The sequence below is a fragment of the Notamacropus eugenii genome, chromosome 4 (genome assembly GCF_028372415.1).
Source record: "Notamacropus eugenii isolate mMacEug1 chromosome 4, mMacEug1.pri_v2, whole genome shotgun sequence".
NCBI classification, from domain to species: Eukaryota; Metazoa; Chordata; class Mammalia; order Diprotodontia; family Macropodidae; genus Notamacropus; species Notamacropus eugenii.
This window is the reverse complement of record NC_092875.1, coordinates 223,235,554-223,259,344: the sequence shown is the minus strand read 5'-3', so window position 1 is coordinate 223,259,344 and position 23,791 is coordinate 223,235,554. Positions and strand designations below refer to the sequence as shown.

The following is a 23,791-nucleotide window of genomic DNA, read 5'->3' as shown; positions in this document are numbered from 1 at the left end:
TTTTGTTTGATTGTAATTATTTATTACAATGGTTTTTCTCTCTGTTTTTATTGGAAGGGTTTTAGAAACAGTGGTCATGATTTTAAAATGCCCTTGAAATAGTCTAAAGATTCAGAGTAAGGAGGTTCAGAAATAAGAACACACAAGGATAGTTTTAAATATAACCCATGGAATGTATTACATACTTTTTTAAAATAGCAAACTGTATGAAATGCAGGATTATAATTTCTTATTCAATACTATTGCTATATATTCTATTGTATATATAGATATAGAACCGTTTGTTCTTGTAACTTTTTGGTCAAAACAGAAAAATAAACCACTTAAAATATGAAAAATACAAAGTTTCACAGCTTCACAGCACATAATTACTATTTAGAGAAAAAAAAACAACAACTCAACAATGCTTTGAACTCCTGTCCTAGTACTTCTAACTAGAGTTACGTGGAGTTGTTTCTATAGGACTGAGTTGGCATTTGGTGTAAATTAGTTGAAATTGTTTTGCAGAGACCCATATTTGTATACTAACTGTGCATGTGATACTTCCAGAAGTCCTCTTTACCAGGCTTATTTGACAATCGGAATGGTGCCTGGCTCATATCACCTATTGCCTACTGCAGCTTATTAGAAGACTAACTATATTAAAAGTACTTCATATCTGATTCTATATATTTGCTATTATTCTTTTCCCAGAATACTTTATTATTTCTACTGTACTTTTATGAAAATTTCCCAATTCCATATCCTAAGCTATAAGAAAAAAATTATGTATGAACTCATATGATGGTACATGTGAAAGCAAAGATAATAGATAACCTAATATCTAGTGTATGTTCACATATTTTTACATATTACAGGGTAATTTTGGGGTTGTTTTGTTTCTTTTAATATCAGAGATAAGTATTTTATTTCATGTCTGGATAATTCTTGAAATCCCTCTATTAGAGTTAAAGCTTTTTTTTATGTATACCATCAGTTATTTTCACTACAACTAGTAAATAGAAACTCAAATCCCAAATAACTATTGTTTAAACACCAAAGTTATAAAAGAGAGGCTATACTATTTGTACAAAAATTCACATCAATATGCATTTTATTAAACACACATGTGTGTGTACTTAAATATTATGCCATTAAACTGTAAAAAACATAGCTAATAGTATTTCTATAATTTCTATATGACTAGAAAGCTATGAAATCATTGCTGAAATATTACCAATTACAATTTCCAGGAAATTATACTTGTAAATGAGATAAAAAGACCAATTCTTTTCCTACATTTTAAATGGAAACTTTTTAATTGAGCAAATAATCATGTCCCTTGTCTATGCATTTATTTATTAATATTCCTAATATCCAAATTGGAAGCCATTCTGCTACATCCGTTTCAGTGTCATTAGACATTACCTTTAGAGCCATAAGTGCCAACACAATATTAACATGCATCTCTTAAAACTTATTCTAGAGCTATTCATCCATGTCTGGAGTTTGTATCATTTCCATATGACTCAGTTTTTGCTCAGTCTGTGTGTACTGCCTCATCTGTTGTTAGTCATACTTGCCAAATCTTGCATTAAGAATGCCCAACAAATTTTTATTGCCCCTAGGTGCACTTCTGTTTAGAATCAGAACCCAAATAACACTTCCTCCTTTCTGAATTGATGGTTTATATTTTAAGCTGTTATGAATATAAAGTCACTCTCAAATGGCACATTATGGACTGACATGCTCTATATATCTCTCTGAACCTCACAGTAGCAAAAATTCTGGAAATCTGGATACAGTTTTTATCTAACCTTCTCCTCTAGAAGGTGCTCCTCACTTGCTCTAACTTAGTTTAGTTTACCTGAGAATAAGAAGGCATTATATTTTTTCTGACCCAATGATCACGACAATTTTAATTTAGTGATTGTAAGGTAGAGCAGTTCTATCTTTAGTGAACACAAACAAGGGAAACACTAAATGTAATTATTCACTCAATTTCAATCATAGCCAATGAAATCAGTAAGAAATCATTTAATAGATATCCAACAGCTTGGGTTCACCTCATTTCTACTTTTTGATATTCAGAAACAGTAAAAGAAAAGACACTTGAACACATTTTATTCAATAATCTCCATCCAAAAACTAGAATGGGAAATGGATGTTAAAGTCTGACTTGATTTTGATGTAATAAAGAATTTTTTCTGAAGAGGTGGATTGATATTAAAGTGTTTTACTATCTTATTATCTAATGTTAACCATAAAGTTTTATGTCCAGCAGCTTAGCATTTTAAAGTTCCTTAATACTGTTATAATAAAATGACTACTGCACCTAATTTTACATTTCATAATAAAAACCTGTGCTAAGAAATCAGTCATCTCCTTTGCTCTTAATAAAATGGAAAATGTCCTGAATTGTACAGTATTGAATTTTATGTATTATAATAGACAATATAGCTGATTATCATGTTTTAAATGAATATTGATGCAAGTCTGATAGTATTCCTTTTTTCTGTAACTTTATAATACCAGTGAAATGTTAATTATGAACTTAAAACACTTCCCAATAATTTCATAAAAATTCAAATTTAATGATGAATAAATGTTGACATTGCATAATAGATCTTCATTTTGATAGTGATAAAAGTATTTTTAATTTTATCATTGGAAAAATAAATAAATATCACATAAGTCCTTCTTATTCACATTTCCAAGTCTTTTTTTTTTTACAGTCAAGTTTCCACCTTACTAAATATAACATGTATTTTAAACGCTGTAGCTTTGATTAATCAATATAATTCTGTTATCTGCCTTTGGAGATTGTTTAAAGATTAACTCAGGCAGAGTATTTACAAGGGAGGATCTAGAAGAGTAAAAAGATTTTTAGGGAGTAATCCATTCATTCATTAAAGTATTCTTCAAAGTTGTATCTTAACATTAAGTCCTCCCAAAGAGACAACTTAGAAAATCTGATTCTGTCCACTTCCCAAGTTGCTCTTTAGACAGGAGACAGGAGATAGGAGACAGGCACTTAAGAATAACCATTAATTCTTTGTGGTCACAAGGAGGCAACTTAGAGGAGGATCTCAGTAAGTAATGGAATAGATTCGATAATAGCCAGAAACCCTAGAAAAGCTGATTGGCAATGTAGAGCCCATTTGTTTACATATGGTCTGCTGATTTCTCAGTTTGATTCACCTCATCTTATAAAAAAAAATCCTCCAGAGAACTAATTCTTTGCATAAACTCTGGAGCCATATATGCTTGCTAGTTTTTTAAAGCGAGGTCCTAATTCAGTTAAGTAATCAAAATTTTGATCTGGATCTGAAATGCTTGACTCCAAGGAGCTAAGAGATCCAGCTAGTGACCCTGTTCCCTCAAATGCATAAGTCTGAAGAGAGTCAAAGGGAGGTGCACAAGGATCTGTATTGGCCTCTTCAAGCTTGGCCAAAATGAATTCCTTGAACACGGCACTGTCTGGGCCCACCTGCAGAGATTGCCTGTATAGACTCCTGATCTCAGTGGTGATATTTTTCCGAGCCTTTCTTGCTCTTATTACAGTGCGGGTCCTCAGTGCTGCAATATCAAAAGCCTCTGTATCTTCTTCTCCACCTCCTTCATCATCATATCTGACAATATTCTCCCTAAATTCTTCACTCTTTTCAGGAAATAGAGTCTGTTTCCGTCCCTGCTTTAGGCCCAGGATTATGAATACAAACACTGAAAAAGAAAATATGAAGACAAACATGAAAACAATCATGCAAACACAGAGAAAGTTTAATTAGCTATTTGTAATATATTAAAAGGACAATGGAAATTTACAAATCTTGATGTTGCTACAAGTTCAAGTGACAGACCTTGCTTTATAGATCTGGGATTTTATGAACATAAGGTGAACAGATTTGCTGGTGAATAGCTAACTATATAGGAACTTGTAAAATGGATTAAGGAAAATAGTAATTTTTTTGGCTGATAGTTTAGAGAAATGAACCTGCCTCAGTATACCTGCACTTTTTTGATGTGGTTTTAGAGCAGAAGGCACTGATAATTTATTCAAAATTTTGTATTCTTTATATCTATCAAACTCCAAAGAAAAGAGGGGAAAATCAAATGTCTTCTTTCTCTTTTATATGCATTTGTAATTCTTTAAATATCCCTAGGGCTGTTTCAGAATTTTTTGATGAACTGTATTCATTAGAATATTTTTCTAAATGGAAGAAGAGCACCATATAGGAGACTAGCTTTTGAAGTGGTATAGGTCTCATTTATTTATCTAGGTTTCTTCGTGAAATAACACTTTTTAAAGGTAGTATTTCCATCATTTTAATTCAGGAAAATTTGTTTATACAATTATAGCAGTTTTCTTAGGGCAATTCAGGATCAGACTGATGGTACCAGAAATCTGTTGTTTTTCAAGCATTTCAGTTGAGTCTTGTCAAAGATACTGAACTAGTACGCCATTTCCTTCTCCGGAACAGGGTTAAGTGATTTGCCCAGGATCATACAGCCAGAAAATGTCTAAGGCTGGTTTTGAACTCAGTTCTTCCTCATGCTAGACCTGACACTCTATCTATTATGCCACCTAGCTGCCTCATCACCAAAACTTATAGAAGTGTTATTCTTAAAGAGCCAGGATTTAGTTATCAGTGCAGATTATACAAGAAAATAATATAAACTGTAAAACTTCACCATCAATAAAATACCTATCAAAGCATCACCTAAAGGCCAGATTTATATTTAATAAATATAAGATAATTTTTTACCTTTAATCAACTGATAAATAAGAAATCTAAATGGAAAGTGGAAAAAAAACGAGACCTCAACCCTGTCTTGGGAATTTAACCAATAAGCTGCACTGGAACTAAAGTTGTCATACAAAGAGCTAGTATTTACAATTGCCTTACAATAATTTTGATCAATAAAAAAATTAAGGAAACATTTTAAAATAGATGTCTCTATGTCAAATACTTACAACCTTCAAGCTGGGTAGAATAAAAATATTTCAAAATATTTTTGAAGACCTAGCAGAAGTTACTAAAGTCATGTTGGAACATGGTGAGATAAAGCTCACCCCCAAATTCTGCTAATGGAGTCATTATGAAATGTTTTCAGTAAACCTACAGGAACTTAGAATGCATCCTAATACTTTTTTTAATGTCAAAAAGCAGCAATTTTATCCATCTTTGCAACAATTAATAAAACATTAAATTACAAAAGTAACAATAGCTGGGGGGTGACTTGTCTTGGGATCATTTCCACCTGAGTTTATTAAAATAAGAAAATTCCTAGTAACAACAATAATAATTACAGAAAAATAATAGTTTTCATATAAAACCTATGGGTTGTAAAGCACTTTATAAGCATCAATTTGAATAAATTAAATTATAATATGTATGGGCAGGAGAATAAGCTTATAACAATTCCAAAAATAATTATTTTATGGATATTTTCCCTCTCTAACCTTCATACCCCAGGTTTCTGTTCATGTAAAATATCTTTAAATATGGTCTTGGCTCACAGATTCATTACAAGCCCATTTTGCCTGTGAATGGCCACTCTACTGCACTTAAAAGAGCTATTTCTTTTTCTTGACTACAGTAGATTCTTAAAGGCACTAAAACCTATATTTTATATTATCCAATTCTTAATCTTTCCTCCTCCATGTGAAATTAAGAATCTTTTCTTCTCAGTAACCACTAAGGATAAGAAGTAAAAGAGAAGTTACTGTATCAATAGGAATGTTTTTTTTTATTTCTTCCTCATTTTTGTATTTTTCTCTAACACTTTCCTGATTAATTATATACTTACATTTTTCCTATTATTTTTCCTTTCCCTTCCATTGTCCTTCCTATATGAACTTGTAATGGAAGTCAAATTTGTTAGGAAGAAAATTTGTTTTTCTGTATGTGACTAACTGTGTCCCTTTAGATCAGGTCTTGATTACAGCATCAGTAAAATGGGAAGAATAATAACTTAACCTTCTTGAAGATAGAGAACTAAAAGAGATAATCTCTTGATACCCTTTCAAGAAGCAATGCTTATCTAGACCTTTTGTTGTTAAATAATTTGGTTGTGTCTGACTCTTTGTGATCCCCTTTGGGGTTTTCTTAGCAAAGATAGTGGAGTGCTTTGCCATTTCCTTCTCCATATCTGTGCCTAACCCTCTATTATGAAATGATCCTACCAACTCCCATTTGCTCCTGTTGTTTTAATCAGAATTCTTTTCAGATAGAACATTCATAAGTACTTTGGTGATATGCAGTATTTGTCAACCAGATAGAACATTGGATAGTTAGCTGGGCCTGGAGTTAGGAAGATTTGAGTTCAAATCTAGCCTCAGGTACTTACTTGCTGTGTGATTCTGGACAAATTATTCAATTTATCTTTCTCAGTTTTTTCATCTGTAAAATTTAGATAATTGTACCTACCTCCCAGTGTTACTATGAGGATCAAAAGTGTTAATATGTGTTAAGCATTTAGAAAATACACACACACACAATACATAATAAATTCTAGCAGTTATGTATTGTTATTTAAATTTTTAAAAATAGACAATTATTAGGAACAAGCTACAATATTTCTTTGACAATCACGTGCAGATGCACATACATACTATGATTATCACCTCAACTACAAAATACTTTCTGAATTTCATTTTGTCAATCTATCTCCCTAATTGGTGTTTCAGTATCTTGAATAAGTTTATGTAGTTTTATATGTCACAACAGCAAAGCAAATATATCCCATATTCATATCGATCTTCTTTATTGTATTAAAAGGAACATAAAAAATTTCTTACTGTATGTGGATTATGTCATCTTATAAAAACAATCATAAAACAGTGCTGCATTTCTCACCTAATATTATTAGTATACAGGCCAAAATAGCAATTAATCCCTCTGTGCTAAAGCCCATGGAAAATGTAAGAGCTCCATATGTGCAGGACTGGGTACCACCATTCTCATCACATTCACAGGCATGGATGGTAAGAGTATTTGTACTTGTAAGTGGTGGGATTCCATTGTCTGCAATTAAAATTGGCAGATAGAAGACAGGCTGTTCTTGGCGGCTGACACCACTCCTACTGGTCAGAATCCCAGCTGTGTTATCTAAAAATTAATACAGAAACACAATTCAACAGCTCTTTCTTTCAATTAAAAAATACAAAGAGGTATAACTCAGCTAACAACACAAAAAAAAAAGCAAGGCAAATATAAATTTCTGAAAAGACAGGGTATATTGAATATTGAATTATGAGAAATCTTTATCAATTATATCACTTACTTTACTCATAATTTTGTAAATATGTTAATGCATTTTAAATTATTTTTCAAAATGCCATTTTCAGTACATAAATATGTGAAATGAGAAATAACATTGTATAAACTATACATCATGACTCAAAGTTTTACCAAGTTTAAATGAAACTTTCTCTTATATAAATTGATTATATTATTTTCTCTAATGTACCTGAGTATAAACTATTCCCAATCAAAGATATGGAAGCATTCTTTAATAGCTATATACATCTATGTGCCTCAATTGCTATTATTACACATAAAATATCCAGTTCAAAAGTGCCAAAATAACATTAAGAGTAACACTGGAAATCTGGTTACTGGTAATCATGAATGAATCAATAATTCCTTAAAGAAAAGCTAGTTAAAATACTTTATTTCAATCTAGGATTAAGAAAACTCATTTCCTATTTAATATACAAAATGATCTTTGAAAACATAGTGACAGTGATTTACCCAAATAATTAACCAAATCAATGTGACACATGCATTCCAGGAGATTTTGGAACTTTGAGCCTCAAAAGGTAGCCTTTAAGTTATTTTGTCAGATTGGATTCAAATAATATTCTGAATAATAAAGTATTTTACCATTCGAATCAATATCAGAACTGCATAGCATTAAAATACACAGAAAAAAGACAGAAGAAAAAACATATAAAGGGTCATCAAAAATCAATGCTTATACTTCAGATCTATGACAAATTAAATAAATGTCAAAAGTTCTTTCCTATATAGGTACAATAGAAAAAGCAATGATTCTGGAGTCAGAAGACCTAGGTGGATTCATATCCAGTCCCTGATAAACAATCTCTCTTTTCCCAGATGAATCACTAAATCATTTTTTTAAATTTCTGCTCTGTAAAATGAAGAATTTACAGACCAAATGCCTTCTAAAGGATCTTCTAACACTAGGACTATGATCCTGTAACCCTAAGCCATATGATCTTAATAAATAGTAACTGTTTCTCTTTTACTCAGGAAGCCTGAGGATCTTCCCCTCCCTGCTTGATTTTTTGGTTATTTTTTTTTTCTTTTATCAAAAGGGGCCATAGCTTGAATAACCACTTAAAAAGGTCTATTCCTTGAATGGGTGTATCTCACTCAAAATAAGAATCTGGTAAGATCTTAGCTTAAAATGGACAAGGTCCTACATTGCACCCTGGTTCATCTCCAGTCAACTTGATGAATATCAGGCCACTGGACTAAGATGGCTCTGGAGGAGAAAGTAAGGCTGGTGACTTTGCCCAGCCATCCCTCACTCAAATCCAAGTCAACTTCAAGTCATGTTCATCATCTTGATGTCATGATCCTCTTCAAGAATGAAGGACGAACACAATATTTTAATAAGTAATTTTGTTGAGATACTTGTTTTTTAAGAAGCAAAAGAAAATGTATTGTGTGTTTTAATTGAAAAATTAAAAAGCTAGCTGGTAACTGTATTTTTCTTGTTTGTTAATTTTGATACAATAACTAGTCTTAGAAAAACAGACATCAAAGATACTTCAATTTATTAAAATATTATGTTTTCATAAATATTAATAACATAATAAAGCCAGTTATTTACATAATAAAGTCAGTTTCACAATGAAGGTATTTTTCTCTCCAGCCAGATTTTTTTAAATGGTTGGTTAAATAATGATATTTGTATGTATTGATATGTATGTATTGATTTGTGTATTCTTTAAAGTAGGATTATAGTGGCCCTTTCCTATATTCTGAATAATTACACTCCTCAAGTCGCAAAGGGGAAAAGAGTCACGAGAAGTCAGTGATAGCTCTTTTTTGTCGTTTGAAGAACATAAGTATAACAATTCCAGAAATGGTTACAGTCACCAATTAATGATTATAAATGTCTTTCAACCCATCAACCCAACATATCTAAGAAACAGATATACATCCAATCCTTTCACAGTTAAAAGTAGAAGGCAGAATTACTTAAAGACATAAAATAAATCAACACCAGAACTGCAATTAGAACTTAAAAGGCTAAATTTCTTTGCCATTCAGTGTTTGCATGACATATCAAAACATAGAACTAATAAGCATTTGTAGATGAAATAAAAGACTTTATTCTTTGGATCAATTTTAAGACAAAGAATCCCCAAAATTCAGACTATCATATTAAACATGATGCTTCTCCATTTTCTTTCCTGTTCCTGTGACTAACTTCCAACATTATACTGACATGAGAGGAAATAGTTTGCAAAACATGCTAGTATTACACCTATTATATGCATGCATCATTCATGAAGAAAGGTATGAAACATTAAATGTAAGTGACGCTACCTTCATTATCTCTGACAGTAAAACTCAAGTTGCTTGTGGTTTCTGTAGAAAGATTGAAGGAAAACCAATGATCTTCTACAGAAGCATCCCTATCCACAGCACTAATGGTCTGAATTAGCTGGAAAATAAAACAAATTAAAAAATGACATATATCCACCTCCAATTCCCCATATCCACACACATTATTTAAAAGGAAAAGTAGAAACTACAAGAGAAACAATTTTGTTTTTAACTTAACATAAAAAAGGATATGAATATAAGCTCTTATGATCTGCTGATGTTATTGTCTTCCTGCTTTTATCAACAATATAATAGGCAGGACTGTTGGCTTTCTAGTGTATTTTCTAAAGTACTATTCTGCTTTAGGTTTTCTATTGATTTGAGGAAAGAATGCATTAAAAGCTTGAGAATAATGTAAATCACTTTTCCTGACCATCATTTTCTAACATAAATGTGGTGTATTAAATTCTCTTTTCTTTATATTTAATAACATGGAAAGTAAACTGATAAAAGTGTGAACAATATATTTCACGAGTATCTCATTTGCTCCAAAACCACTGAAGTGTAGTTTAAATAGATCATTATTTTCAAAGAAACACATCAAAATTCCATATATATGTACATACAAATAAACATATATCCATTAACATAATTTATGAATCAGAACTACTTATCCTACAAATATGCTCATACTCATTAACGTAAAAATCAAAATTTGGATCATGGAAGTTATCATTTTGATTTTTTAAAGGATTTTTAAAATCAGTATATTACAAAAGGCCTTACTTGAAAGATCAAAAATTCAAATATTTTAATAGCCATATTATTTAACCTGAAAAATAATCAGCCTCATAGATATAAAATAGTTCAATTACCTCTTTATGAATAAATATTTAATAATTTTATCATATATTAATATTCATGAAAACATCAATTAAATCTAATGAACTTTATATAAAGATTTATAGAGAAGATGATTCATTTTTCATTGTCTGTGATTTATTTCTATCAAGGCAAGAGTGAAGAGCAAAATAATATAGTCATATTATTTAACTATTGAGAACCAGTGGACAGAAGTTCTATTAGCCATAGTTTGTAGGGTTCTGTTTCCCTTTGTGTGTAGTATTCTTCAGTTAAGTGTCTCTAGCTTATTATCTGACTATGACTTGGTGATTAATAATTTGGGTATGGCAATTACATGGAGCATCTGTTGGCTGACTTCTTAAAATGTCAAGTTTAGTTTGCATCATGAAATCAGAAAAGTTTATCCTCTTCTATTGCTTTGCTCAAACAATACGTTGATTGAACTTTACTCATATTTCTGTCAATTGATCTATCTTCCCTTGAAGTCCAACTAAAATGCTAACTCTGTTCCATTAAGTATTCCCCATCATTACCTTCTATCCCCCCAAAAAACTGATTTTTTCCTTCCAAAATTTCTCATAATTTTTCCCCTGGATTCCTCTGTATCATATTACTCTCTTTTTTATTATGTTTATATGTGTGCTTATACCAAAAAAGTATTAGATTCTTGACAACAGAGCCTGTATTGTTATCATTATTTTAGTTTCAAAATTTAACATGATACCTTGCTTGTGGGAGAGTCTTAGTCTATTTCTTCAACCATTCAAGTTGAAATAAGTATCTAAGATTTATAAAGAAAATAGACAGGAATGTATGTGTAGAACCTACATAAAATTGTATGATGTCTCGGGGAGAGAGGGTAGAGGGAGGGTTGAGTGAGGGCAAAAATATCTAACTTATATGTTGTGATTGTAGAACACTGAAAATAAATAAAATTAAAAAAAAGAAAATGGGCAGGAAGAAGGAAGGAAGCACTAACTATATGCCAGCCACTGTGCTAAGCTTTCCATATGACAAAGACATTGGGATTTTGGTGGTCTGAATACTCTGAACTGTTTGAGATGGTCATTAATCCAGACCTCTGATTTTTTTTTTTCTGTAAGGAACTCAAGGTGTAGAAGCACTCTCCATTGAAATAGGCTAGTAAATACTCTGTAATTACGGTTTTAAAGAATTTCTTTAAGGAACTGAGAGGATAAATAACTTGTTCAGGGTCACACAGTTGCTTTGTGTCAGAAGCAGGACTTCAACTATTGAAAATTTTCTGGCTGATCTCTCTGCCTTACGTCATTACAAACTCCAACTCAGATTTTAAAGGAATCTTCCTAACATGCAGGTCTGATACTCTCATTTTTCCACTCAAAAACCTATACTGGCTCCCTGTTACCTTTGGAATCAAACATAAAAAAAATTCTGTTGGATTTTGATACATTTCATAATCTGATCACTTTCTTTCAAGTCTTTTTGATCCAGTGACATAGGCTTCCTTGCTCTTCCCCGCCCAACCCATTCTGTCTCCCACCTCTGCTCATTTTCACCAGGTATTCCTAACTAAACAGTATAACTTTCCCACACCCAGTCTCAACCTGCTGGATTCCTTGGCTCCTTTCAGGTCTTTTGTAAAATCTGACCTTCACAAGGAATCTTTCCTGGTTCCTTTCAGTGATAGACCTTTGCTCTGAGATTACTTCCAATGTATCCTTTATAAGATCTTATACATGTAGAGTTGTTCATATCTTTTCTCTCCTTCTGGAATGAAAACTCTTTGAGGAAACTGGTCATGTCTTTGCCTTTCTTTGTGTCCCAAGCACTTAGAAAAAAATCAAATAATGTGTCCCCCTTCTCTTCTTCCTCTATATTCTCTGTGTTGGTAACTTCGTCAACTGCCATTGGTTAAGTGGCAGGTGGTAACCAAAGTTGGATAGTCCCTTGAAAAGAGGTCAATAAGTCAACATACCAGAGATACTAATTTTCTTTGAACATCCATATACCCTATATGCATATGCACACATATACAACCTTCCATCATTTTTAGGCCTAGATCACCAAGTTGCATATTGAATATTTCAAACTGAATGCCTGCATCGTTAATGTGATATGATCAACTACTATGAATATATGTGCATGGATGTGTGTATACACACATGTGTATATATGAGTACATATATGAACTATGGAATTGCATAATACAATATGCACTCTTCCTTAAATCTAATATTTCTACAACTCCCACAGCATTTCTAGCTCACTTCTCATAATTTTCAGCACAACTTTCTCAAGGCCTGTAACAGTAGGGTGCACATCCTCCCACTTCTGGGAAGGGGTTCATACTCCACCCTCCCATCCCTGGGTAGGGCTCTATAGAACCATGACTACAAAAAAATAACACAGTAATTGGAGAACATCAGATAACTCTCAGCCCCATTAAAACCCACCCTCTCCTTGCCTTTGATCTGCATAGATCCCATCCTTGTCACCAAGTGTATCATTAATGAGATAATCATATAGGAGGCACTGGAGTTTTCAGACTCCAGCCTTTAGCAGGTTCACTCTTGATCTAGTCAGGCAGACACCTTCAGAGTGGTTAATAATCTTACTTTACTCTAGTCTAGTCCTCTCAGAAGATAAAACCTGCAGCATTAAATCATCCTTCCTGCAGGGGCCAGTGAGAAGGGGCAAACAACTACCCCTACAGCAATAGGAGTCAATAGAGAAAGACACAGCGCTAGTCAGGGAATACACAGCATTGCAGCATGTGCTTTCAACCCTAAGGATTCCCCAAGCCGCACAAGTTTTAGAGGTCTGCTCTCTCTTTCAGATGTCTCCTCTTTCTATGAGAGGTCTCCTCTTTGCTAAAGATTTTGTGGGGGCCAGTCAAGGCAGAACAGCCTTCTATCTTGTTCATTCAATCCTCAGGGTTCCCTTCTCACTAATTATTGTTCACTTGCTTTATAGAGTCCTTGAAATCTGCACAGGTAATATGTAGCCTTTACAATTTACATAGGTGATACTTTTTAGGGTAACAAGAGATTGTTATGGCCATGGATCCTGGGAAACTGAACTCTAAGCACAAAAATCCTCTTTGCACTACAATGCCTCCAGAGAAATTTTAAAACTCCACATATCTAAAATTGAACTTTATCACACACACACACACACACACACACACACACACTATCATCCAAATAATATTCTGTTAAAGGTAGTATCATGATTCTATTCTCCCAGGTCTTATAAGAATATCAGTATCTGATATTCTGAACTTCAAATTCTCTAACAGTAGTATTCTGAACTTCTAATTCTCACTCACTTATCCAAAGAGTTTTCAAATCTTCCTATTTCTACCTTGAAAATATCTCTCTCAGTTGACCTTTCTCTATTCATGCAATTACCACCCTACATAAGCTACTCATCACCTCTTACTTAGAGTATTGAAACAGCCTCCTAATTCGCTTCCCTGCTTAAATTTTCTCACCATCCAGTTCATTCTATATGTCTTTGACAAAGTGCTTTCTTTAAGTTTAGATGTGACTACATATTCCAACTAGTCAATTAAATCTGCTGGCTTCTTATTGCCTCTAGGATAAATTATAAACTTCTTATTTACCTTTCAAAGTTCTATAATCTGCATACAATTGATCTTTCCAGTTTCACTGGATATTACTCCATCTCCAATACTCTGAGATCAAACTAAACTGCCTTACTTTCTCCTTCATACTCCTGTTTCCATGCTTTATCACTGGCATTTCCCTGGACATGGAATGCACACTCTTCCTACATATCCTTATTTCATACATTCATTCTCTTCCTTTAAGATAAGGCTGAAGTATCAACTCCTTTTTGAAGTCATTTTGGATTTCCTCAATACTAGGGCCTTTCCTTCCCCAATACGTTGTATTTAAATATTTTGCATATATTCGTATTGTATTTATTCATTTTATATTCTTGTAGCATAAAATGTCCCCAGATTCTTAGTACAGTTCTAAGTTTTATTGACTTTAGAAATACAAGTGGTACAAAATCACACAAAAATATTTGAAAAGTTAATTATTTAAATTTTTAATATATTGGCTTTTTAAAAATGAGCTTCAATATAACCACTGTCTTCTACCATAAATTTGACTAATCAGTTTTTGAACTTTGGAAAAATGCTGATCATCTGCTGGCCAATAACTGAAAAGATATTATTTGCATTCTTAGCCTTAAGATCATCCAGAGGATGTACACATGAGAGGTTTGATGAAACCCCCCAAGGAAAAAAAATTAATGAGATTGATTGGGTTTTAATTCCCTCCATTCTTTCTTTCTTCTCAAAAGGTTTATAGAAAAGAGAGAGTGAGGAGAGAGAAAGAGAAAGAGAGAGAGAGGGAAAGGGAGAGGGAGAGAGAGAGAGAAAAAATATACATGTATATATGTATGTAGGTGTGTAGGTGTGTATGTATATATGTATGTGTATATATATATATATATATATAATTTTTTAAAAGAACATAAAATCTTCCTAAGAGTAGGGGCTGCCTTTGCTTTTGTATTATTATCCACAAGACTTAGTACAGTGAGAGCTATTACAAACTTTATTTTGTTCATTCATAACAGTACTTTGTATAGCCTCAACCAATATAAATCACATTATCCTCTCAATAGGTACAAACAAGAACAAACTTTAGACAAAACAGAACACTGAGAAGAGAAGTTTTGCGTGTGAATGACATTTTATTTTTTAAATTTTTATTTAGCATTTTATTTTCCCCATGTAAAAACTATTTTAACATTTGTTTTTAAAATTTTGAATTCCAAATTCTCTGCTTTTCTCTCTCTTCAACATGAAGTGAGTAGTACCAGTAAAAGCATTGAACACAGTAATAGCAATATTGTACAGTGATCGACTTTGAATGAAAGTTATTCTCTGTAATACAAAATCCAAGAAATTTCCAAAGACCTCCTGATGAAAAATTCTATCGACTTGCAAAAAGAAAAAAATGGAATCTCAATGTCAGTTTAAGCATACTATTTTTCACTTTATTGTTGATGGGTTGTTTTCTTTTTGAGGGGGAGGCTGAGCTTTCTTTTACACCGTGACTAATAGAAAAAATGTTCTCCATGATTTCACATGTATAACTTATAGTTTACTGTATGGAATAGGGAGGATTGGTGGGGATGGGATCTTAAAATTTTAAAAAAAATTAATGTTATTTTTATATGTAATTTGAAAAATAAAATATTATTCAAAACAAAGGAAAAGAATATAGCATAAAAGAAAAAAAAACCTTTAAAATCAATTAAACCAGGAGCTTTTATCCCAGAAAAAAAGAATAAAATAGATCCTCAGTTATCTAACCTGACCAACAATTCACCCATTAAGTCTGAAAAGGCCAGAGCTGAATAGAAAATTTGACTTTCATGTACAAGAAGCAAGAGAAATATGAAAAGCTAAACAGTAAAGAGAAATCTTAAGGAACTCATTAAAGTTGAACTGTTTACATTCCTACATGAAAAGATGTTATTTGTAACTCATGAGACATTTTTTAGAATTAGGGTAGTTAGAGTGAACAGATAGATAGATAGATAGATAGATAGATAGATAGATAGATAGATAGATAGATAGATGATAGATAGATGATAGATAGATATAGGTGTGTATAGGTATATATGTACCTATGTGTGATGGTGTGATGATATGTATATGTACATGGTATATATGTATATATGTGTACATGTAACTGCATGTGCATATGTGTATACACATTGTGTGTGTGTGTGTGTGCGTACACACACGTAGACAGAGGGCACAGAGTGAGCTGAAAATGAAGGGAGAATACCTAAAAAAACAAAATTTACTGCTGAATGGAATGTACTACAAGTAAGAGAAAGGGGAGGTATAATGTAGCAAATCATCTCACGTTAAAAAAAAGAAGAAAGAACTTTTACAATTGAAGGGAAAAGGAGGAGATGAAAAGAAATAATTGAGCTTCACTGTCCTGGGATTTGGCTTAAGAAGGGAATAACAAACACTCATTTGGATATGGAAATCTTTTTTACCCTGCAGAAAAGCAAGGGGCAAGGGGATAGGAGAGGCAAGAAAATAGAAGGGACAGCAAATTGGGGAGAAGGATTATCAGAAGCAAACAGTATTGTGGAAGGACAAGTCAAGGGAGAGAATGAAATAAATGAAGGGCAGAATAGGGCAAAGGGAAATGTGGTTAGTTTTTTACAAGATGGCTGTTACGGAAGTGCTTTGCATTGTTACACATGTAAGACCTATATTGAATTGTTTGTTTTCTCAATGCAGGTGAATGGGGAGGGAGAGAATATGGAACTCAAAGCTTTAAGAATGAATGCTAAAAATTGTTTTATCTTGCAACTGGAAATTAAGCTATACAGGCAATGGAGTATAAAAATCTATTTTGCCCTACAAGAAAATAGAGGGGAAGGAGAATGGAAGAAGTGTGGGTAATAGAAGGAAGGACAGACTGGAGGAAGGGGTGGATGGTGTGCTTGCTGTATTGAGGATGGGTTGGGGAGAGATGGGGAGAAAATTTTGAATTCAAATTCTTGTGGAAGTGAATATTAAGAACTGAAAAATAAATTAATTAAAAAGAAAAAAATGAAACATAATTTACATCAATTGAAGAGATTATTAGAAATTATTATGCCCAATTATAAGCTAAAAATAATAAAATGGAGAAAGTTGTTGAATGTTTTCAAAAATATAAGATACCCAAAAGAACAAATTAATGCATTGTCTCTGCCTCTGTTTCTCCACATGTATGTGTGTATATATACATGGATATATGTATGTATACATACATGTATATACATCTGTATATATGCATACATGTATATGTGTGTATATATGCAAAACTTAATATCGGAAAAATTAAACAAGCCATAAATGAAATTCTAAAGGAAAAATAATTTTTCAGTGCTTCACACCTTCACAAATAAACTGCATGAAATATTTAATGAACCCTTGATTGGAATACCATGTAAATATTTTGAAATAATGAGCAAGAGGATAACTTCCAGTCTTTTTTATGAAAAAAACATTCTTTTGTCACTCAAATAAGGTAAAGATAAAGCAGAGAAGGGTAATGATAGATGAATAGCCATAATGAATACAGATAACACTTTTTAAACAAAATATTATCAGCTAGTAAAATATTGTGTGTTAGAAAGATTATGTACTATGATCAGGTTTGATTTATGAAAATGTGCAAGATTGATTCAGCATAAGGTTCTCTATAAAGAATGTTTTTAATGATATAAATAATAAAAATAATCATATGATCAAACCACTAGATTTTATTTGAACTCGAAATGTCGTAAAAAAAAATGGACCTTTCCTTAATATAGTAAATAGGGTTTGTCTAAATAGAAGAGCATGTACATGTAATGCAGAAAATTTATGGGCCTTTTCAGGAAATCAGGTTTAAGCAAGTATGTTTGTTGCAACAAATATTGTTTAAAGTAGTGCTAGAAATGATAGGTATAGCAATAGCATGAAAAAAGAATTCAAAGGAATACGCATGGGCAAAGAAGAAACAAAATTATCTCTTTTTGCAAATGATATAGTAGTGTACTTAGAGAAATATAATCATCCAAAATAATCAATAAGTTCAGTAAAATTATAGGATATACGATAAAGCTGCATAGAATATAAACATGGCAAAAACTATTTCAGTATCTTTGCTGAAAACCTCAAATAGGATCACGAAGAATCAGACATGACTAAAATGGCTGAAGAACTACACAGCAAATTCCAATTTTTTTGCATGATTCCATTTTCATATACTTATTTTGCTATGTGAATTCATACCATTAAAATCAAAAGGGGCTTTTAAAAATTTTAGGCTAAGTAAGCTTATCTCTTCTTTACAATTATTTGAGACACAAATACTATGTTTATCATTTATTCCTTTGTCTAGAGTTTGTGTTTAGTGCAGATTTTAAATGCTTTTAAGATCCTTAACTTTTCTTCTTAAAATTCTGTTGACTCCTCAACTGTAGCTCTTTTTCAATCTAACATTTTGGATATAACTGTTTCTTATAATTGCCTTGCTTGGATTTGTAATATGTTACTATGTGACTTAGAATTGAACATAACTTTGGATTAAAAAAATGGTATGGAGCTCTTTTATGCAACTGTATTTCTAACAATATTAGGAGATAATACTGTCACATAATGAAAACTTTTATATTTTCATTCCCTTTTTTATGTACTCATTGTTTTCTCAATTTAGTGGTCAGTGATATCAATACTTGAATGTTCACAGATATGTAACAAAGGCAGGTTATTGAAAGTTCTGAACTGCAATTATCTTGCCTTCTTATAGTTACAGATTATGAAAGATGGTCATTCACTCTCTTGTCATGTATGTAACACAAAATCTTCACAATGATTTTAAACAAGAAAAACCTGTAATACTATAATGTCATCATTTTCTTTGAATTTTAAATGTAGTTGCAATATATTAATGATTGTGTTGACCTTATCAGTAACATTGTCAGAACCCAATTTACCACTTTTGAATGTTCCTGGAATCCGCATAATATTCTTGTTTTGTTGTTGTTTTTAAATTAAAATGCTTTTAATTTTGTGATCATTCTTTTACCATAAAAGATACTAAGCTAGAGTGTTCTTTGGAATAACTTTTAATAACAAAATTTTAAAATATACTTTTTTGGTCAAACTTGGAGTTTTTAAAAACTGTGAACTAAAGAAATATTTATTAATTGGAGTGTATGATGCAAATTCTTTGAGGACTGAGTTTACCTCATATCTATTTTTACATTTGCAACACTTAGAACAGTCCCTATCTAGCAAGGACTCAGAATAATTGTTGGATTGAATTAATGAATTCATTTAAATATCTAGACAGAAAGAAAATGATAATGAAGATGAGAATCACTTTGTAGTCTACCTTATATGAAGTAAAGAAAACATCTAGGAGAATGAGGGGAAATGAATATGAGACTTAGATGAAGGAAATAAAGTTGTTTAAAACAAAGAAGGGAAGATTTAGGCAAGATGTGATCCCAATCTTTAAATAATCTGTCTCTCAATATTTAACAAATAAATTATTATTTCCAAAGATATAAAAAACAATCAGAGACATAATATTGCGGTCAATATACAGCTCTTCTGCAATTATAAAAACCAAAGTTATAGAGCCATCTCACTTATTATATTTCTAATTCCTATGTTAGGCTCATGTAACATCTTTTTTGTGAGACATGTGGTCTGTGTATTTGCTTGGGGTGGTCTAGACCTCCAATTTCATTGGTATACTACAGGTGAGGAAATACTATCTTCTGATGCATATTAATAATACTATGTGATTTATATACTATATAATATAATATATACTATAATACTAATACTATATGATTTATAGTCTCAGAGATTTGATTGGAGAATATAAAGGTTATACCTGCCCAGAGTCACATAGACAATTTGTGCAAAAGCTGGAACCTAGTCTTCTAGAATTTCCTGACACTTAGCCTGGCTCTATATGCGCTGTATTTTGTTAGCTCTTTTCACTGTGTAGTCCAAAAAATGCTGAATAATAAAGAACTGTTCAAACCGAGAAAGGAAAAAATAATTTTTCTCACTTTCAGCCTAACAACCCATACTTATCTTGTACGTGTATGCATGTTTGTGTGTGTGTGTGTATGTGTGTGTGTTGTAACAACCTCTAGCAAAGAGCTGATGGACCATGGAGACCTTCCCAGTTAAGAAAGAGAGGAAAGTCATATGAGATCAGCTCTCAGAGTATAGTAGGACTTTTAGAACTCTAGAGAAGAGCAGAATAGAGAGGTAGCAGTTAGTTATCCCATAGCAGCAGCCAACTATGGAAACAGGCAGTATCTAACACATTTGCAGTTCCCTTCTACAAGACCAAAAAAGATAGCCCATAAATGGGCAAATAGAAAGGTATGTGAGTGGTCCAGTAACAGAAGCACTAAGGGATGAGAGACAAACAAATAAAAACAAACCGCCACCCTGCCCCTATTTCACTTCAGCTTAATCTCTTTTTATTGCAGTAAAGTATACGTTCATTGTATTTGATATTTTTTATAAAGACCTGTAATTAACTCTATCCTTATATTGACTGAGATCAACATGACCACAACATGTTTACAGTATAAAGTTCCAATAGGAACCTCACAGGAAAGGAATTTTTCCTAATGCAAATCTAGGAATTCAACTGCAGTCAATTGTCAGGAAATTTTGCTTTGCAACTGAGGGATAAGCACACACTATCCCCTAATTATATTTCTAAGGTCAGAATAAATGCAAATATAGGTAAAATTTCATAAATCTGACCCATATAGAAGAATTTAAAGTTATATGTGTGTGTTTACACACACACAAATACACACATACTTAAACATATATGTGTGTATAAACATATATGCTCCCAAAAATGTAATATAGATATACTGTCTATTAAATATGTTTATATTACTAATGTAATATGTTACTATTATAATAGTATAGATGCAATATATTATAGATTTGTTATATTAGATGTGCATACATATGTATAAACATGTTCATATGTATTTATAGAATAATATATAATGCATATTTTCAAGTATGCTTATGTGTGTGTGTCTATATGTATGTACACACATATATTACAGTAATAACATGATATGTTAGTCACAAAAAATTTAGAAACATCAATGATTAAGTCTTCTAAAATCACTCATAAATCTGGGAACCCTTAATAGAATCTTCAAGTAAGAGAAAAATCATTCTTAGTTTATAGTCCATTTTATTGCACAATTTTTGTTCACTAGATTGAAGTACGTAAAATCATCCCACAAAAAAGAAGAAATTATATAGAAAAGAAATGTACCAGGAATTTAATACAATTTCATTCTAGTAAGAATTATGTCACTAATTTACTTCATATTGTACAAATCAACTAGTCTAATCAAACCAAATGATCTCTAATGTCTATTCTAACTCTCTAACATTCCTTGCATATAGATGTTGCTCACTAGTATAATTATCACTACACTGTTCATCATGTTCAGAAAAATAAATAAGTTTAGGTCTATTGATATAAAGAAAAGAATCATAAAATACTTGGGTAATTTAATAATACAAATAAATTGGAGTATCCAGGCCAAAAACAACATAAACTGATCTTTCATGTATTTGGATGTGAATACAAAAATCACTCTCAAATTCCTCATAAGACTACATTAATAGAATTTGGGGCATATGTTTTTCTGGACCTCTTACATACCCTAAAGACAATCAAGGTAAACTGAGAGGTAGCAAACACACAAAATGAGAAGCAAACATTTCAATCAAAAAGGTTAAATACAATTTTAATGAGTGTTACCCTAATGCCACTGTTTGTCTTTTCTTATAATTTTCTTGACATCAAATGAGCATTGCATGGCAATTTCTAGTAGGAATAAATGTCCTGGACTTAGATATTTTCCGAATTCAAAAAATACATATTGCTTTACTTTCTTTTAGTGTAAGTCTTGTTATATCACATTTTGAAACAAAATTCCTCATTTCAAATTAGCTTTTATTTCTGTAGTTTTTAAGTTGGTTTCTGCTTCAAATAACTGATATATGTAATTTTTTCTCATGAGTAATACAAAAAATCCATGACTAAATTCTAAGCACTTGAAATTTAAGCAGTTCATTCTAATTCAATAAACATCGTTAAACTAATTAATATTTTTTCTGGCAGGAGATATATTTAAAAAAATATATATTGCCTTTCTCAAGCAATTTACACAGACTAATTAGGTATTTCAGTATTTTGCCCATCTCTTGCCACAAATGCTGCCATTTTTCAAAAAAGGAAACATATGCATAAAAGTATGCAAATGACCCGTGAGTTTGATATTCATTCATGACAAAATTCTAGAACATAGCTGTGATCAGTAGGAGCCAATATGTCTTCATGAAGAAAAGGGTATATCTCTTGTTGTATATAGCCATTTGTATGTGTGTTTGTCCTTCGTTGCTGAAGAAGACCATTCCATTAGAGAAATGATGACATGACTTGCACTTGACTTTGTTTTGAGTGAGGGAGGGCTGTGCAGATCACCAGCCACACTTCTCCTCCAGAGCCTTGTGAGTCCAGTGACCAGATGTTCATTGGGATGACTGGAGATGATCCAGGATGAGGCAGTTGGGGTTAAGTGACTTGTCCAAGGTCACACAGCTAGTGAGTGTCAAGTGTCTGAGGTGAGATTTGAACTCAGGTCCTCCTGACTCCTGCACTGGTGCTCTATCCATTGCACCACTTAGCTGCCCAGTCATTTGTATAACACAGGAACTCAATGGTTGTTTTAACTACAGTTTGCTTTTTGTCACAGTAGACTATTATATGAAGGGAATGATATAGAGATAGTTTAGTTAGAAATCAGAAAGCTTTTGACAAAGTCTCTCAAGTTAACCTTGTCAAAAATGTATAGAGATTGAGATTAAATTTCATTTGCTAATTTAAAACAATTTGAATGATCAAACCCAAAGATAATTTTCAAGTAGGATTCTTCAGGAATATGCCTTTGACCTTATTATAGTTAACACTTTTACAAAGACTTAAAAACATACATGACAGGTTTTTCAAATTTGCAGTTGGCATAAAACTTTCAAAGGTACCTAACACTAGGTAAGAATTTGGATCCAAAAATATCTCCACAATTTAGAATAATAGGCTCAATCTAATTATATCATGGAATCCAATGTGATAAATATAAACCTAAAAAGAACTTTTTTTTCCACCAAGAATTACCTATTGTAGTTGTTTGTCCTTCTCAAGCAGGAAGAATGATATTAGTAATGTGATATCATGCCTTGCAAGTGAATTGGAATCGTGAGGCAGAGCTGTGCAAAGTCACCAGCCTCATTCTCTCCTTCAGAGTCATCTGGGTCCAGTGGAAAGATCATGATGACTGGAGATGGTCCCAGACACAGTGGGAGACCTTGGCCTTTTTAGACTAAGGTGTTTAGCAGTCCTTAGTTTCTAAAGCAATGCCCATTGAGTGGTTAAGACTAGGTAAAAAAAATGAGGCAAAAAGAAGGGCATCTTTTACCTGGTAAAAAAGAAATCTGAGAGGTGAATACCCTCAGAGTTTCTTAGAAAAACACAAACAATTGCTATTTACACTCACTGAGTCATTAAGTCCAAACAATGACCTAGTGAGGCTTGGACCGAGACCTGTTGTTGGCTAATTTATTTTAATCACTGAAACCTCACAAGATCTCTTGAGTTTTCTGGCTAAATTTCTTTTCTTTTTAAGGAATGTCTCTTAAACCTATACCAATGACATCATAAGGGTAGTCTAAATATATGTATCAAGATATGTTTCTATACTTA

The 23,791-nt window shown here is 32.2% G+C and overlaps 1 protein-coding gene across 3 annotated transcripts in view; it reads right to left on the bottom strand.

The window, feature by feature from the left end:
- Window positions 1-2,086: 2,086 nt before the first annotated feature.
- Window positions 2,087-23,791, bottom strand: part of CDH19 (cadherin 19) — a 147,769-nt gene continuing 126,064 nt past the window's right edge. For all 3 annotated transcript variants that reach the window (XM_072604145.1, XM_072604144.1, XM_072604146.1), the window contains 3 exons: window positions 9,567-9,684; window positions 6,840-7,091; window positions 2,087-3,702 (listed from right to left, as the gene is read on the bottom strand). In XM_072604145.1, coding sequence (XP_072460246.1) covers window positions 3,212-3,702; window positions 6,840-7,091; window positions 9,567-9,684 — 861 coding nt within the window. In that variant the 3' untranslated portion in view covers window positions 2,087-3,211. The remainder of the gene's footprint in view (window positions 3,703-6,839; window positions 7,092-9,566; window positions 9,685-23,791) is intronic.